Source organism: Suncus etruscus, chromosome 15 (assembly GCF_024139225.1).
Source record: "Suncus etruscus isolate mSunEtr1 chromosome 15, mSunEtr1.pri.cur, whole genome shotgun sequence".
Classification (NCBI taxonomy): Eukaryota; Metazoa; Chordata; class Mammalia; order Eulipotyphla; family Soricidae; genus Suncus; species Suncus etruscus.
Window position 1 is genome coordinate 51,986,228 of NC_064862.1, and position 19,299 is coordinate 52,005,526.

The window sequence follows — 19,299 nt, forward strand, 5'->3', positions numbered from 1 at the left end:
TTAGGGGCCTGGAGAGATAGCACAGCGGCATTTGCCTTGCAAGCAGCCAATCCAGGACCGAAGGTGGTTGGTTCAAATCCCGGTCTCCCATATGGTCCCCAGTGCCTGCCAGGAGCTATTTCGGAGCAGACAGCCAAGAGTAACCCCTGAGCACCGCCTAATGTGGCCCAAAAACCAAAAAAAAAAAAAAAAAATAGGTGAATTTCACATGATACTCTAGTAGCCAAAATATATTTAAAGAACAAAAACTCAACTTCTGATTCCAAAGCTTAATCAGTTTCAAACAAAAGTTATAAGAGCGTAGGGCACCAATATACTAGAATTAAAACCTGAAAATTAGCTGACCTTTCCCCCCTACATGGTGAAATGATATTGACAAAGTACTGAGATTGCTCAATGGGGCCAAAACTTTTTTAAACAAGATTCAGCATATGATATCTCCATGGAAAAATCAACACTGTCTCTCTTAATTACACGTAAAAAATTAAATGTGGCAAGAGCTAAAACAGTAAGTTGCTTGTCTCATGTAGATCAAAGGCTGTCTTGGCAAAAAAAAAAAAAAAAGAAAAGATAACTGCCTTACTTTCCTACTGAACCCAGATCTCTCTTTCAATTCATCTACAAAAATTAAGGTGGGGGCTGGAGAGATGGCATGGAGGTAGGGCATTTGCCTTGCATACAGAAGGACAGTGGTTCAAATCCTGGTGTCCCACATGGTATCCTGAGCCTGTCAGAAGCGATTTCTGAGGGTAGAGCCAGGAAGAACCCCTGAGTGCTGCCAGGTGTGACCCCCCCAAAAAAAATTAAGGTGAAGTGGATTAAAGTCTTGAAACCTCAAAACTCCTAAAATAGAATATAGATGAGAGGCATCTGTGTGTGTGTGTGTGTGTGTGTGTGTGTGTGTGTGTGTGTGTGTGTGTGGTTTTTTTGGGTCACACCCAGCAGTGCTCAGGGGTTATTCCCGGCTCCAGGCTCAGAAATTGCACCTGGCAGGCACGGGGGACCATATGGGACACCGGGATTTGAACCGATGACCTCCTGCATGAAAGGCAACCACCTTACTTCCATGCTATCTCTCTGGCCCCAATGAGAGGCATCTTGACATGATTTCAGATAAATAAAAAATTAAAGGCAATGAAAACAAAAGTAAATGTAACAAAGTTGACAAAGCAAGGAAAACCCACAAAATGAAAAGACAACCTATGGAATATGAGAAAATCTTTTCCAAGCTCATATTTGATAGTTAACATAAAAACATATAAGAAATTCATACAACTCAATAAGAAAAAAAACCACCTGGATTTAAAAATGAACCAGTGTGATAGCATGGTGGATAGGGGGCGTTTGCCTTGCCCGTGCCAACCTAGGTTCGATCCCTGGTGCCCCATGTTGTCCCCAGAACCTGACAGAAATGATTCCTGAGAGCAGAGCCAGGGGTAACCCCTGAGCATTACAAGATGTAGCCCCCACACAAAGAAAACTGGATTGAAATCTAGTCAGTAAAGTGCTTGCTGTGCACCTGGCTTGTTGTATTAAATATTAATTATAAAGTCCTAGATGTTCATGGACGAATGGGGCCTAGACCCCTCCCAGATGTGGGCTGATCTGACCATCAGGAAAGATTAGGATTTTTCCCTGGGGAGGGGTAACACTGACTGACCTGGATTTGATCCCTATCAGCACATATGGTCTCCTGAGCACCCCAATCAAATTTGCCTTATCAAATAGTCAAAAAAAATTTTTTAGCCAACCAAAGCAGTATCCCCTCAAAAAAAGGAATAATATGCAGAACTGACCTACATGACCTAAAGGCTTTGTTGAGCTTTTTACACACTCCTTAACTATTCCGTTTAGAGACTAGTTAGGTTGCATAGGACCTGGACGCCAGCTCTTTTATCAAGATGGTCCAGGATCCGCTGTGTAACTACCAATAGGTCGCTAATTACACTGGGTAGAATCCAGTTACTCACACCTTTGGCTGATCTCTGCCTTCTCTGGGACAGCGAACCTCACATTGCAAGGTCTTTTCTCTTTGGCCGTCCCTCAGACGGGTCCTCCTCCTCTCTCTACCCTTTGCCCTTTCCTAATTGCCCTGATCTCATCCCCAGCTGCAAAACTGTCTAAAGTCCATTCTGGGGAACACACAATGGAATGTTCCAGATAATCCCTGGTCAGGCTTTTTCTGGCATTGGTGGACCTGGAGATTTCCTCGGGCTGGAGCTGGAGGAAAGGGCCCTAGATCCTACCTGGCGTCAGCATGAAGCTGGCCTCAGGCTTCTTGGTTCTCTGGCTCAGCCTGGGGGTTGGCCCGTCTTGGGGCGACCCCAGCTCCGAAGCAGAGGAGTCCTACTCCGACTGGGGCCTTCGGCATATCCGGGGCAGCTTCGAATCTGTCACCAGCTACTTCGATTCCTTTCAAGAGCTGCTAGGAGGGAAAAACGGGGTATGTCAGTACAGGTGCAGATATGGTGAGTACAAGCTATTTCTTCCTGTACAACTGTCTCTGGGGGGCCAGAGGAAACGGGGAAACAGAAACCCCTTTTTCTGTTCCTCTCAGTCAGGATTGGCAAATGTGGCAAACAAAATAGGACCCACTGTGATGTTTCAGAGAAACAGCAAATCATGTGTTCAGGGTAATATTCTGGACATACTTAACATAGACAGATATTTGGATGTCTATTTGAAATGGAAATTGCTCTGAACTGCCTGTATTTTATCTGAAAAACTTATTCCATGGAGTTGTGATTTGGTTGTTGTGATTTGTTTTGTTTGATTTGTTTGTTTTCCTGGGCCACACCTGGTAGGCTCAGGGCTTGATTATGGCTCTGATTCAGGGATTATTCCTGGCTCTGCACTTGAGGACCATATGAGGTGCCAGGATTCAATTTTAGTCAGTTGTGTGTAAGGCAAGTGCTTTATCTACTACCTACTATCTACTACCTACTACCTATTATCTCTCAGGCCACCACAGAGCTTTTTTTTCTTTTTAAATTTTTGGTTTTTGGGCCACGTCCAGTGGAGCTCAGGGGTTACTTCTGGCTCTGCACTCAGAAATCACTCCTGGCAGGCGTGAGGGACCATATGGGATGCTGGGAACCAGGTCTGTCCTGGTTTGGCTTCGTGCAAGGCAAACGCCCTACTGATATGCTCCACGGAGTTTTTTTATTTTTGGTTTTTGGGCCACACCCAGTGACGCTCAGGGGTTACTCCTGGCTCAGGAATGGCTACTGGCTTGGAGGACCATATGGGACGCCAAGGGATCGAACCTCGGTCCATCCTAGGCTAGCTCGGACAAGACAGATAGACGCCTTACTGCTTGCACCACGGCTCGGGCCCCTCCACGGAGATTTTAAAGACTGGTTTCCAGGGGCTGTTTTCACGCATTTGTTTTGAGGCTGGGACTTGGGAAAAGGCAGTGTAAGATGAGAACAGGAGAATTTGTGGGATATAGTTTAGGGAAATAACAGGGTTAGAAGGCTGGGAAGACAGTGAACAACGCAAGTGCCTTCACTCCAGCACTGCCTCCCCAGCCCTCTAACCTTGTTATATCCCTAAACTATATCCCACAAACTCTCCTGTTCATCACATATGAGCTCTTAAGCAGCGCCAGGAATGAGCCCTGAGTTCACAGCTAGGACTAAGCCCTGAGCATCTTGGGATGTGGCTCTCCCAAATAAAAGGACAATAAAAAAAAATTGAGAGAAACCTCAGCTAGGGGCTGAAACAGCATTCTCAGTTCCTCTGGGCTAAGCTTGGGGCCTCCACCCTTCTCCCTCAGTGCTTATTCGCTTCTAGTTCTCAGAGAGGCATCACTGACCCATGGCCTATCTTTCCTGTGGTAGCTGTCCCCACTATCCTGTCAGCAGTGACCGCCTGGGTGAGTCGGGGATGGGCTTGTGGCCACCTTCCAGGCTGGCCCTCAGGTCAGGCCTGGTGCCAGGTAGAGGAGTGTAAAGGGGGACATGGCAGTTGGAGGTTCTGCCTAACTTTCTGGGGTGTCCTTTTTCCAGCTCTCCCTTCTCTCTATCCCAGAAACCAAACTAATGGGAGGGGGAAATGGAGGCCTAAACCATACATGGGGCAGAGCAGGCAGTAAGGGGCCAGGGCTGACCTCAAACACAAAAATGCTCCTTCAATCAGGGCCAGGATGCCTTGGTTCTCTGCTAATGTCACCCAACATCTCACCACAAGATCAGCGGTGGGTCTTTCAGTGGACCAGGAAAATACCTCATACTTCTCCAAATGCTCCTCAGGACTGACTCTGTCCAGAGAGATTTCAAGATTTCAAAAGGTTACATACTTGATGCCCTGAGTCCCAGTGCCTTCCTCTTATGTTTCCTTTTCCAGCAGCAGGAACAGGTCTAATTTGAGAGAGGGGAGACTGGGCTGACCATATTCTCCTCACATCATGTCTCAACCTTTCAGGACAGATAAGGAGCGAGACCTTATCTGTGCCTTCCCATTGGGTGACTAGGAAGGGGCAGACACCCTGTCCGCAAGACTAGTACTTTTGGGCCTTTTCCTTTGTTGGAGTCATAAGACATATGTTAAAGCTAAAAATTGGGAGTACAGGGTGTTGGGCCACACCCAGTGATGCTCAAAGGCTCTGTGCTCAGAGTGATGCAGGGAGAATTTGAACAGGTGTGCAAGGCAACTGCCTCGTCTATCTTTTCCCCTCATCTCCTGCTTCCCCATCTCTCCCCCTCCTCATTTTTCTCCCTTCTTCCTCATTCCCCTCCTCTCCCTCTTCTCTCTCTACTCTCTCCCTCTCCCCACTCTTTCTCTCTTCTGTCTTCTTTCTCTCCTCCCTGATAACAGAATCTTTGCGGGGAGGTTTTTTAACAGGTTGGGGTTCCCAGTGGTGAATCCCATCACCCAAGCTTGCTGTTCATGCACAGCAGTGCTGCTGTGAGGCTATGCCTTTTGGGGACACCAGAAACATCCCCCTGGTTTTGGGGTCTTAGAGCTACTCCCGGCAATGTCCGGGAGTCCTCCCTGCTGCCTGGAAAAGCCAGCAGAGATGGCTTAGGAAAATAGACTCAAAACTATATCCTTCTCTAGAAAACAGCATGAAAAGAAGCCCTTCAATTTGTGCTGGGGACATCTAGTGATGCTCAAGGGTTATTCCCAACTCTGTGCTCAGGAAGTACTTCTGGCAGTCCTGCTCGCCTCCAGGGACACACGTGGCACTCATGTTATTATTATTATTTTTTTTTTTTTTGGTTTTTGGGCCACACCCAGCGTTGCTCAGGGGTTACTCCTGGCTGTCTGCTCAGAAATAGCTCCTGGCAGGCACGGGGGACCATATGGGACACCGGGATTTGAACCAACCACCTTTGGTCCTGGATGGGCTGCTTGCAAGGCAAACACCGCTGTGCTATCTCTCCGGGCCCACTCATGTTATCTTTGAGGTCCCTGGAGCCCCCTTCAGAGACAGGGCATTCATGAACAGGTTTCTAGAGTAGAAAACTTCCCACAACTCCCCAGAGTCTCTGCTTCTTTTTGGGCCGCCACTTCTTGCTCTTTAAAGCCCCGGAGCCGCAGGTATGGACAGACTGTGGACCATGCATGAAAATGCAGGACAGATGTGAACCCGGTCAAAGGCGTTTGTGAAGCCCCCTTTTCTGGTGGCACTTTTGCCACAGGAATATGAAGCTCTGGAAACGTTGCCATATGGAGTTTTATGATCTGTATGAATCTAATTTTAAGATTATAAGAAGATAATCTGGACTTTGATTCACTTCACCCTCACCCCAGCTTCTGAACAGGCTGGTCCCACTCTAGAGATTTTGATGGGCAAGCTGCGGGGGGGGGGGGGGCAGTAACGTCTCAGATCTCAGGTGTTCCTCATGTGGGAGGGTTCTCCGCCTCACTTTGAGAAAGGGGAAACATGCTTTGAGAACAGCCACTTCCAAAAAAGCAAATTCACAGTCATTTGTGTGTAGGGAAAAAAAATTTTATTAGCTTTTCACCTAGAAGGCAGCTTGTCCTTGAAAAAACAACAGTTGTTTGATTGAATATGCTTTCATCATTCGATCCATGAGGAACAAAAGGAAGCTTTTTTTTTTCTTTTTGTGGGGAGGGCTTTAGGGACACATCCTAAAATGCTCAGGGGCTGCCCCTGGTTCTTGCCTGAGGGGTCTCTCCTGCAGTGCTCAGAGGGAAACAAAATGCCTTCCTTAGTCTCTGTCCTTTCTCTCTGAACCCACTAATAGGCCCGTTTTCTTGCACATCCTTTTGCTGAAATCTGTGGCTTCAAAGGTCAGTTTACAGCAGGGGTCTCAAACTCAATTTACCTGGGGGCTGTAGGAGGCAAAGTCGGGGTGAGGCAGGGCCTCATAAGGGATTTCGCTTACCAAATATTCGCAATAAAAAATCGCATTAGTAAGAAAAAAATTGCAAAAAATCACATTAAACATTTGCATACCTCGAACGGAACTGCTCGGGGTATGCGAATGTTTAATGCGATTTTTTCCTCACTAATGCGATTTTTATTGCGATTATTCGGTAAGCGAATAATAGCGAATACTGCGATATTTGAAGGCCGGCCGCAGGCCACAAAATGTTGTACGGAGGGCCGCAAACGGCTCGCGGGCCTCGAGTTTGAGACCCCTGTTTTACAGGCTAAGTGAGAACTTTCTGTCCTAACCTCAGTGTATCCAGCCTATGGCATTTCTCTTAGTCCAGGGCTGGAAAAAACTGCTGCCCAAATCAATAGAACTCAAATCTTCAGGGCTGCCCTCAGATATCATTTGGGGCTTTTCCTTTTAGGATCACAACCAGTGGGACCCCAGGATTAGTAGCTCAGTGGTTGCTGCTAGCTGCCTTTGGAGAGACAGATGGTGGCAAGGATGAACCCCTCTGCTCCTGGGTGCCAAGCAAACACCCTGGCCTAATGTTATACAAACACTTGCATTTTTGTTTGTGTCTTTGGGGGCCACACCCATCAGTGCTTAGGCTTAGTCCTGGCTCTGCACTGAGGAATTATGCCTGGCAGTTCTCAGGGGACCCTATGGAATGCTGGGGTGTGAGCCTGGGTTGGCTGTGTACAAGGCGGAATGCCCTCCTTTTGTGCTATTGCTCCAGTCCAAACGCTGCATGTTTTAAAGCAGGGGGTCCTCAAACTACAGCCTGCAGCCCACATGCGGCTCGCTGAAGACAGTTATCCAGCCTTCTGGGTGTTCTTGCTTCTGCTGCCTGTCCTGCTTAGCAGTTGACTCATTCCGGGCCATGTTTGGAATGTGTAACATACTTTCCGGACGCCCCTTCTTCTCTCTTGACTCCTCAAACTATTGTTCATAGTTTTGTTTTGTTTTTTAAACTATAATCGAGCCCTCCAGTGGTCTGAAGGACAGTGAACTGGCCCCCTGTTTAAAACGTTTGAAAACCTTTTTTTTTAAAGTAATTTCTTCTTTTTTTGAGGGAGGGGGGTTTACAACCAGTGATGCTCAGGGATTATCCTGGCTATGCACTCAGAAATTGCTCCTGGCTTGGGGGACCATATGGGATGCTGGGGGATCGAACCACGGTCCGTCCTAGGTTAGCACATGCACATGCAAAGAAAACACCCTACTGCTTGTGCCACTGCTCCGGCCCCAGTTTGAGGACTTTTTTTTAGTTGTCAAACATCTTTTAAAGCAACTAGGCCTGCCAATTCCTGGCACAGTATCTGGCAGGTTGTATGTAGGGAACTTCAGCAGAGGATACTTTGGTGAGTTTGAATCCTGAGCCAATGTGGCCATGGTGATTTGCCCATGTTGCTTCTCATACCTTACTCACATCTATTCGTTTTCATTCAGGATTTGCTCAAAACTTACAGCAAATTTTCAGGTCTGCCACAGACTTTATCTTTGTCTAAGGGCTGTAAAAGTGATGAGATTCAGCTGGGTCAACTCATGTAAAGGGGTCATGGGCTGATAGAGAGCTTCCCTTTTGCCCTCCACCATGAAGTTGGGCTTCAGCTGCTGGTGGTAGAACCCCAGAGCTACACAGGTGGTCCTGGACTGAACTTTGAGAAATATCAGTAATGGGAGAAAAAAAGTCAATCACAGTGATGGGCCAAAGTGGTAGTACAGCAGGTAGGGTGTTTGCTTTGCATATGGCCAACTTGGGTTCAACCCCTGGCATCCTGCAAGATCCTCCGAGTCTGCCAGGAATACTTTCTGAACACAGAGCTAGGACTACTAACCCCTGAGCACTGCTGGGAGTGGCCAAAGAGAAAATAAAAAAATAATAAAAAAGGAAAACAAACAAAAATCACAGATTTGAATTTGAGGGGAAATCCCATTGCTGCCTCACTTTGAGCTATTCGCTTCACTTTTGAAGCCTTTGTGTGACTATATTAATAAGATCTACTTAGCAAAGGCACCTTGAGAATGAAAGATAATCTACAGGAGGAATTTGTGATGTGTCTGTCAGTTAGCAAACACGTTTATAAATGTCACAAGAGGAAAATTAGTGAACGGCTGAGTCACGCATGCAGATGCTTCCAGCTCTCTTGCAACATAAAAAATTAAACTATTGGAGCTGAAGTGGTAGCACAGAAAGGAGGGCATTTGCCTTGCACACAGCCAACCTAGGTTCAACCCCAGCATCCCAGAGGGTCCCAGAGCATGACCAGGAGTGATTCTTTTTTTTTTTTTTTGGTTTTCGGGCCACACCCTGTGACGCTCAGGGGTTACTCCTGGCTATGTGCTCAGAAGTCACTCCTCGCTTGGGGGACCATATGGGACGCCGGGGGATCGAACCGCGGTCCGTCCTAGGCTAGTGCTGGCAAGGCAGACACCTTACCTCTAGCGCCACCATGCCGGCCCCAGGAGTGATTCTTGAGCACAGAGCAGGCATAACCCTTGAGCATTGCCTGGTGTGGCCTTGTTAGGGTCCGTGGAAGCCCACCGCCTCAAATGAAGACTCCAAATTCAACAGGAAAGCAAACAGCAAAGCAGCTTTATTAATTCTAGCTAGCTAGGGCTTTTGGACAAAGACCAGAGAGCCCTGATCAAGGAAAATGGGGGTCTTTTATAGTTCAGAAAGGGAAAGTAGGAGAGGGTACAGCATTTGGTACAAGAGTTACATAAGTTTTCCAATGCATCATAGTGTTGGGCCACTCATCTAGTTGAAGGTCTTGTGGTGGTTGGAACCTCTTGTCCTTGAAGGCATCCTGTGTACATTGAACAGGGGTTGCAATCCCTGAGGGGGATGTTACGGGGAGTTAATATTTGTTTAAAACAGTAAAGACAGGTTCTGCTTTTAACATGCATAGCAAAAGCACATAACAAAAGCAGTTTACCACACTGTTTTCCCAAGCTTATCCTTCTTAGGCTTCACACTCCCCCCTGTTTGTGATTTAAACTGAGGAATCTTCCTCAGGTACTATTTGATACTGTTAACTTTTTTTTTTTTTTTTTTTTGTGGTTTTTGGGTCACTCCCGGCAGTGCTCAGGGGTTACTCCTGGCTCCATGCTCAGAAATTGCTCCTGGCAGGCACGGGGGACCATATGGGACGCTGGGATTCGAACCGATGACCTCTTGCATGAAAGGCAAACGCCTTACCTCCATGCTATCTCTCCAGCCCCGATACTGTTAACTTAATACTAACAGTTGCACAGTACTTATGTGGTCCTTGACATAGGCAACAACCTTATTCAGGGCTTAGGGGTGGTTTTTAAGGGAGCCTTTTCAGCTAGGAGTGGAAAAGTACACTTTACTAGGGTTTGGACTTGTGTTCATGGACTTAGGGGGATAATTTTGGTCCTCACATGGCCCCAAACAAACAAAAAACCCAAAACAGAGGCCGGAGACACAGCAGTAGGGTGTTTGCCTCTAATGCGGCTGACCCAGGACAGACCCAGGTTCAATCCTCAGCATCTCATATGATCCCCCGAGACAGGAGTGATTTCTAAACACATAGTCAGGAGTAACCCCTGAGTGTTAACGGATGTGGCCCCAAAACAAAAGCAAAAACAAACAAAAAAGAAAGACAAAGAAAGAAAGGAAGGAAGGAAGGAAGGAAGGAAGGAAGGAAGGAAGGAAGGAAGGAAGGAGGTAAGGAGGAAGGGAGGGAAGAACAGAGGGAGGGAGGGAGGGAGAGAGGGAGGAAGGGAGGGAGGGAGGGAGAAAGGAAGGAAGGGAGGGAGAGAGGGAGGAAGGGAGGAAGGAAGGAAGGGAGGAAGGAAGGGAGGAAGGAAGGGAAGGAGGAAGGGAGGAAGGACGGGAGGGAGGAAGGGAGGGAGGAAGGGAGGGAGGAAGGGAGGAAGGAAGGGAGGGAGGAAGGAACCTGGGTGCCTGTATGGATTTCCTGAGAAAGAGTTCATGGCTGGTAAGAGAAAGTAGCTGATAATTCAGGGCAGGTACTGTTCTTCTGCTACCAGAACCAACGGCCCCAGTTTGCTATAATTGATGTAGCCATAGGGGTTCCTGGGAACCCAGACTTTGGTGGTAAAATAGTGTCAGTCCCATGAAAGCAGGATGAAGCCCCCCCCCCCACTTCCTCCCTCAGGCAGTCAGTTCATTAGATGTATACACAGAAAGTAAATACATTGCTGCAGTAAAATGTCCTTGATCGGCCTAGTTCCCTCCACAGGTTCCTCAGTGGTCTGAGTTTCTCACACCCAGAGTTTTTAGCAAACAGTGCCCTAGCCCTTGACTAGCCTCCCCTGGTGCCCAGAGCTGCTTTTGTGGGAGTCAGGTGGCTGGGGAGATGCAACACACTCTCCTGGGGAGACTTGACCCTTGACCTGGGTTATGAAGCCCCAGACATTTCTGCTGTTCTTTCTCCATGATGAAACAGAGCTGGGCCTCGGAGGCTCTGTCCAAATCTGGCAGGGCTCAGAGCTTGGGCTTCTCCTCACCCTCTTGTGTTCTCTAATGTTCTAAGCATTTTACTGTGTTTCAGTTTGTTCAGAAAGCTGATTTTTTCCCCCCCACATCTCTGTACTCAGGACTCACTCATGGCCGGCTTGGTGGACATATGGGATGCTAGGGATTGAAACTAGGTTGGCTGCAAGCAAAGCAAACACTGTACTTACTGTGCTATCTAACTCAGTTTCTGTTCAGAAAGTTTTACTTGTTTGTTTATTTTTGTGGGGGTGCATTTGGCAGTGTTCAGGGTTTACGACTGGATCTATCCATCCAAAGGGCTTACCACTCTTGGTGGTCTCAGGGACTGGGATGAACCTGGGTCAGCACATGCACTGAGAGCGCCTTACCTGTTGTCTTATCTCTTTGGCCTCCAGAAAGTTTTGGTTGTTTTTTTTTTGTTTGTTTGTTTGTTTGGTTTTTGTTTTGGGGCTATACCGGGTGACACTCAGAGGTTACTCCTGGCTATGTGCTCAGAAATCACTCCTTACTTGGGGGACCATATGGGATGTCGGGAGATTGAACCGCGGTTCGTCCTAGGTTAGCGCATGCAAGGCAGATGCCCTACTGGCCCCAGTTTTGATATTTTTGGTCAGGTCTTTTTTTTTTTAATTTGGCTTTTGAATTTTTGGTCATATTCAGAAAAATCATCTTCCTCAATACTCAAATCACATTTTGCAGACCTATTTTCCCCAAAACTGGCTTAGTTACTATGTATTAAATGAGCATTACTGTGTTCCAGTGAAATGTTTTTATGAGCAGTGACATTTAGAATTTGATCTAGGGGCTGGAGCAACAGCACAGTGGTAGGGTGTTTGCCTTGTACGTGGCCAGCCCAGGATAAAATTTGATCTAATTTGCAATTGGAAAATATGATTCTGTAGGCTGTTTTTATTCTACATCTGGGGATCTTTGGGGGTTGAGGTGACCACACCTAGTGGAAGAAGATTTGTTCCCTCTGGATCATGGGAAATCATAAACTATCCCTACCACCATCTATTTGATTGACTATTGTTCACACCTCACAATATTTGGGGCTTATTCTTGAATCTGTGCTCAGGGATCACTGTTAATGAGCTTGGGGGACCATAAGTGGTATCAGGGATCAAAATCGGGTCTGCTTCAGGCCAAGCTAGATCTCTCTCTCTCTCTCTCTCTCTCTCTCTCTCTCTCTCTCTCTCTCTCTCTCTCTCTCTCTCTCTCTCTCTCCCTCCCTCCCTCCCTCCCTCCCACAAGTATCTTAAAATAAAACGGACCAATTTTAATTGACAGATGAGGCCAAAACCAGGCAGGAATATACTATGCTTATAGCACAGTAGTTGGAAATAAGATTAATTTTTATATAATACTAATAGATGGTCCATTCTAATGTTTCACCCATACATGGTAGACTAGTGAATCATTCTCAGCTGATTTTACTTCTCAAGACCTCTGAGAAGTCCTGTGGGGACTGGGAGTGAGGATAGTATCTCTCCACCCCACAGAGCAAGAAATGTTGACTGAAAATAAATGTTTGAAAAATATATACTCAATATATACTCAAGAATAAAATAAATTTTGATAGTCAGAAAGAAAGAGGGAGTCTAAGTCTATGTTGAGCTGGAGCAGCAGTGGGAGTAAGAATTTCCTTTCTGGGCCCAGAGAGATAGCACAGCGGCATTTGCCTTGCAAACAGCTGATCCAGGACCAAGGGTGGTTGGTTTGAATCCCGGTGTCCCATATGGTCCCCCGTGCCTGCCAGGAGCTATTTCTGAGCAGACAGCCAGTAAAAAAGAAAAAAAAAATTTCCTTTCTTGGGGTTTTTTTTGGGGGGTAAGAAAGGGTTTGAGAGCTTTCACTTGGGGCTACTGAGCAGGTTGGAAAGGAAGAGCTAAATATTTGCATTATTCTCAGCCTGACTTTCTACCCACAGCCTGTTGAAAAGGGATTCAAGAACCTCTTCCTGGTTCTCCAAGAAAGTAGCAAGGATGGGCCAAAGAGATAGTACAGTGGTAGGGCATTTGCCTTGCATTCAGCCAACCCAGGGCCAATGGTGGTTTTAATCCTGGCATCCCATATAGTCCCCCAAGCCTGCCAGGAGTGATTTCTAAGAGCCAGGAGTTCTTCCTGAGCAATGCTGGATGTGACTCCCTTAAAAAAAAAGTAGCAGGGATGTTTTTAATCTACTTGAAGAAATCCATTGGCTGGACCCGCAAAATAAAGAAAGCATTTTTCTAGCACTACAATAAGAGAAATAACCGAATTACAAAATGAACAAAAGGCTTCCTAGTGGGCTAAGAGAGTGAGTGGGTGTGTACCTGTCAGGCACAGGGGCCCACATGCCAGCCATGGCTCCATGTAGCCTCCCAGCCACTGCTCTAGCCCCTGTGTCTGAGCAGTGCCATGCTGAGCTTGAGCGTGGAACAGTCTGACTCAGCTGGCCAAGTACTGCTGGAGTGGCCCCGGGGCTTCCTGAGCACTGGTTGGGAGACCCCACTCTCCCTAAAGACTTCATACTTCCCCCCAGAAGTACAGAGGGGTGGTCAATGAGTACGTGCAAAAATGCTGAACACAATTAGTCATTAGGGAAACACAAGTCTAAGCTATCAGATGTCATTATGATCAAGAATGACCTAAGAAAAGGCACTGAAAAGAACAGCTGGAATCAGGATTCATGGTTGGCACATCATAAAATGGTGCCACAACTTTGATAAACAGTTCATACAGCAGAGCAACTATATGATATAAAAGTGGAAAGATAAAGACACGTTGCCCACTACAAAACCTATTATTTGAAGGTTTTGTGATTGTATCATTCATTACAACCCCCAGTGGAAATAACCTGTGTTATTCCATATTTTCTGGAAATAAAGAACTGATGATTGAATGAACTTTGGCAACACTACAAAGTGCAAACTATAAAAGCTCATTCTATGATAGGGTTTCTTTTGTATAAAATGTCTAGATAAGGCAAAGTTCTAAGAGATAGAAAGCCCATTTGTGACCATGTAGAATTGGGTAGAGTGAAGATGGAGAGAGACTGCTAATGGGCTGGGGGTTTCTTTGGGGAATGATCAAAGTGTTCTCAAAAGGAGTTTGTGGCCTTAGTGTCAGAACTGTGGGTATCCCATGAATAGCCAAAGCAACCCTTAGAAAAAAGAAGATGGGAGGCATCACTTTCTCCAACTTTAAATTGTACCACAAAACAATACTCATTAAAACAGCATGGTATTGGGCCCGGAGAGATAGCACAGCGGTGTTTGTCTTGCAAGCAGCCAATCCAGGACCAAAGGTGATTGGTTCAAATCCCGGTGTCCCATATGGTCCCCCGTGCCTGCCAGGAGCTATTTCTGAGCAGACAGCCAGGAGTAACCTCTGAGCACCACCGGGTGTGGCCCAAAAACCAAAAAAAAAAAAAAAAACAAAAAACAAAAAACAAAACAGCATGGTATTGATCTAAAGACAGACCCTCAGATCAATGGAATTGACTTGAGTATTCATAGAATGTTCCCAAGACATACAATCAATTAATCTTTGATAAAAGGGCAAGAAATGCAAAATGAAGCAAGGAAAACCTCTTCAACAAGTAGTGCTGGGACAACTGTTCAGCTACATGCAAAAAGTGAATTTGGACCTCATCTAACACCATGTACAAAGGTCAAATCCAAATGGATTAAATACCTTTATATCAGACCTGAAACCATAAGGTATATAGAAGAACATGTAGGTAAATTATTCCATGACATTGAGACTAAAGGCATCTTCAAGGAAGAAACACCACTGTCCAAACAAGTGGAAACATAGATAAACAAATGGAACTATATTAAGCTGAGAAACTTCTACACCTCAAGGAAAATAGTGAGTAGGATGCAAAAGCCACCCAAAGAATGGAGAAATTATTCTCTCAATTCTCATCAGATAAGGGTCTAATATCTAAGATAAACAATGTAGTGATGAAACAACAAGAAAAACCATCTAACCCCATCAAAAGATGGGGAGAGGAAATAAACAGACACTTCCTCAGAGAAGAAATACAAATGGCCAAAAGGCACATGAAAAATGCTCCACATCAATAACCATCATGGGGATGCAAATCAAAACAAGAATGAGGTACCATCTCAGAGACTGGCATGCATCACAAAGAACAAGAACAATCAATGCTGGCGGGAATGTAGGGAGAAAGAAATTCTCATTTACTGCTGGTGGGAATGCCATTTTGTCCAGCCTTTATGGAAAACAATATGTAGATTGTTAGGTTACACCTTATTTTACCTCAAACAAAGAATCATTTCTGGTTCCTTTGTATGTTTGTTTACAACTTGGATTTACCCCCAAATAGAGATTGTCTTACTTGTCAACCTCTGGGTGGGACTGGCTCAGGATAGCTTAAGCTATCTGTTCTTACTGCCTCATCCAGGTATGGTCTCTGTACTCAATAAAAATGGTAGTTCTGGCAGGCACACCATATGAGGAAGAACTCTGCCAGATTACACATGTTTCACCATCAGTCTTGTTTGGATATTTCATGTGCAACTCTGATTCAGACTCATTTGCCTGGGGTTGGAGATATGGTGCCTGGGGTGATTTTATAATTGGTGCCTGAACAGCACGACCCAGGGACTCGAAAAAACTGCAAAAATGGTGTGTGACTTGACCCTCTGGGTCTGGAGGATTATCATCATGTCAGCCCCTTTGAACTGGACTGAATGTGCTGTGCCTTTCACTGGAACTTTGGTGAACATGGCTCCTGTTCTGAATGGCTTCATGTTGCTCTGGTCCATCTACTTGCATTTCTCACTCTTTATGTGCCAGGCTCCCTAAAGATTCTCCTGCACACATGCCACAAGAGGTAAAGAGAGCCTTCCCAGTGGCAATGAGTTCTAGATCTAAAGGCTTTCCCAAGGCTGATAATTTATTGTTGACTACTGGCACAAAGCCAGAGAACACCCCCATCTCCCAAGAATGATGAGCCAGCTACCATCTCGGGAGACTCAGAGTCTAAAAACAGCTCAACCAGAGATACCCCCATGCCCCAAGTACTGAGTCAGTAGACAAGCCGGTGCTGGTACTCTAAGTCCTGGGCACTGTTAAATGGTTCAATGTCCAGAATGATTATGGATTTATCAACAGAAACGGCACCAAAGAAGATGTCTTTGATCACTGGACAGCCATAAAGAGAAACAATCCCAGGAAGCTTCTGTGTAGCGTTGGCGATGTGGAGACTGTGGAGTTTGATGTTGTGAAAGGACAGAGGGTACCAAAAGCTGCTAATGTATCCAGACATGGTGGAATACCAGTGAAAGGTAGCAGATATACTCTCAATCGACATAGGTTCCTGCGATTCATCCCCCAGCCTCACTCAGCTGCCCCACCATCTACGGTGGCAGAGGCCCCCTCAGGTGGGTCAGAAGCAGACAGTGAAAGAGAGAGAAGTGAAGACTCTGGGCAGTGTTCCAGACACTGTTGTCTACCATCTTTTCTCTACTGGAGGTGCTTTTTGCCAGAACTACGACCCCCCCAACTTGCAGCAGCTTATCGAGGAGACCTCAGCAGCCACCACAGAAGATGGAGGATCCAAGCCCAGTCAAAGCCCAATGGAGGAGAAGCTGCTTTAAGAACCACTTGTAACTTTTTCCTAGATTAATCTCTTGACCCTATTTTCATCAGTCACTATATTGCTGGTTAAATATGTGTTTTACCTGTATTAGATTTTAGAGCTACTGTTTTGTTTTATGCCCATTGCAAATAGAAAATTTTATATATAACTTTAGTGGTTTAATATCTATTTTCACAACTCCATGGAAATGCATAATGTTGTTAGATTTTTTAAATTTCTCAGCTATCCTAGTGAATGTTTCCCAATTGCTAGGATGTCTTACTGTGTATACTTATGCAGCAACTTATTCTCAAATGATGTCTGCAAAAATGTTCTAATCTCTTTATCCACAGAAGTTGATGGAAAAGGAACTTGGATGTTATAGACTATTATTACAGTTCTCATTATTAGAATGTTTTAGCACACTTATTTTCAAGCTGTGTTTATATATATATATATACACATATATATCTGAAGGAATGTTCTTGTGATTTTGTTTAACGAAGTTTATGAAAATGAACTTGGAGGTTCTAGTCTTGTATGGCAGTGTTTGGTGTAAAATGTTTAGGAGTTTTTGGTTTAAGTATATCTGCAGAAAGGTTCTAATGTTTACATTCAGAGAAGTCTATGAAAAACTGCTGTGAGATGTATAAGATAAAGAAATGGAAAAAGCTTGAGAATGATGTATACAGCTTAAACTTTGATGCTATAACAGCTAACTTTTACTGTGCCTATGCAAAATGACTTTTGTAAATTCTGATCTGAGGTCCCTGCCTCTTGCAGAGTACAATAGAATACAACTTATGTACCCATCACAATTTTTTGAACAAAGAAGGGGCAGTTGTTAGATTATACCTTATTTTTTTACAGTATAAATTCTTTTTTTAATTATCTTTATTCAAACACCGTGATTACAAATATGATTGTAGTTGTATGATTTCAGTCATGTAAAGAACACCCCCCTTCACCAGTGCAACATTCCCACCACCAATTTCCCAGATCTCCCTCCTCCCTACCCCACCCACACCTGTACTTGAGACAGGCTTTCTACTTCTCTCATTCATTCACATTGTTAGGATAGTTCTCAATGTAGTTATTTCTCTAACAGCACTCATCACTCTTTGTGATAAGCTTCATGTCATAAGCTATACCTTCCAGCCCTCATCTCTTTTGTCTCTGAGAATTATTGCAAAAATGTCTTTCATTTTCATTAAAACCCATAGATGAGTGAGACTATTCTGTGTCTATCTCTCTCCCTATGACTTATTTCACTCAGCATAATAGATTCCATGTACATCCATGTATAGGAAAATTTCATGACTTCATCTCTCCTGACGGCTGCATAGTATTCCATTGTGTATATATACCACAGTTTCTTTAGCCAATCATCTGTGGAAGGACATCTTGGTTGTTTCCAGAGTCTGGCTATAGATTACACCTTATTTTACCTCAAACAAAGTCTGGTTCCTTTGTATGTTTGTTTACAACTTGGATTTACCCCAAACCAGAGATTGTCTTACTTGTCAAACTTGTGTGGGACTGGCTCAGGATAGCCTGAGCTATCTGTCCTTATACTGTCCTTACTGCCCCACACAGGGATGGTCTCTTTACTCAATAAAAAAAGCAGTTCTGGCAGGCAGCTTGCTCTCTATCAGAGGTAGAAGACTGTCAGATTACACGTTTTGCCCTTGGCCTGGTTTGGATTATTTCATGTCAGACTCTGATTCAGACACATTCACTTGGCATTGGAGATAAGGCACATGGGGTGATTTTAAAGAAAATTCCTTAAAAAAAAAACACCTGGAAATTGAAATCCCATATGATCCAGCTATAACACTCCTAGGGATATGCCCTAGGAACATGAAAATACAATACAAAGATACTTTCTGCACACTTATATTCATTGCAGTGCTATTTACAATAGCCAGAATCTGGAAACAACCCAGATGCCCCACAACAGATGAGTGGCTAAACTGTGGTACATATATACAATGGAATACTATGCAGCTCTTAGAAATAATAAAGTCATGATATTTTCTTACACGTGAATGGACATGGAAACTATTATGCTGAGTGAAATAAGTTAGAGACAGACACAGAATAGTCTCATACATTTGTGGGATTTAAGAAAAATAAAAGACATTATTGTAATAATACCTAGAGACAATAGAGATGAGGACTGGAAGGACTGGCCCACAATATAAAGCTTATAACAAAGAGTGGTGAGTTCAGTTAGAGAAGTAACAACACTGACAACTATCACGACAATGCTAGTGAGTGAGAGAAATAGAATGCCTGTCTGGAATACAGGCAGAGGGTGGGGGAGGAGGGAAATGGAGGGCATTGGTGGTGGTAAGGTTGCATTGGTGAAGGGGGGTGTTCTTTTTTTTATAACTGAAACCCAACTACAAGCATGTTTGTAATTATGGTGCTTAAATAAATATAATTTTAAGAACTGTGGGTATGTGGAGACCCAGTGAATTGCATGCTCTAAAAGTCCAACTTGTTATTCATAATTTAGCAAAACTGTCATAGATCAAAAATTTAGTGCACAGGGGGTAGGGCATTTTGTTTTGTTTTGTTTTGTTTTTGCATGCAGTTGATCGAGGTTCGATTCCTGGCATCCCTGAGCCTGCCAAGAGTGATTTCTGAGTGCAGAGCCAGGAGTGGCTCAGAGACACCTGAGCACTGCTTGGTATGGCCCCCAAACAAAAATCAAAAACAAACAAACAAAAAATAACAACAAAAAATACAGTGCAAAACAACTACCAAAGACAGTAATCACTATAATACTTATTATGTACTGTTAAATAAGAAGTTGCCCCCGGGCCCAGAGAGATAGCACAGCGGCGTTTGCCTTGCAAGCA

At 44.7% G+C, this 19,299-nt stretch overlaps 1 protein-coding gene across 1 annotated transcript in view; it reads left to right on the forward strand.

Moving 5' to 3' along the window:
* Window positions 1–2,162: 2,162 nt before the first annotated feature.
* The window catches only part of PLA2G12B (phospholipase A2 group XIIB), a 41,615-nt gene continuing 24,478 nt past the window's right edge, over window positions 2,163–19,299 (forward strand). Inside the window, exon 1 of the mRNA XM_049789229.1 lies at window positions 2,163–2,468. Coding sequence (XP_049645186.1) covers window positions 2,258–2,468 — 211 coding nt within the window. The 5' untranslated portion in view covers window positions 2,163–2,257. The remainder of the gene's footprint in view (window positions 2,469–19,299) is intronic.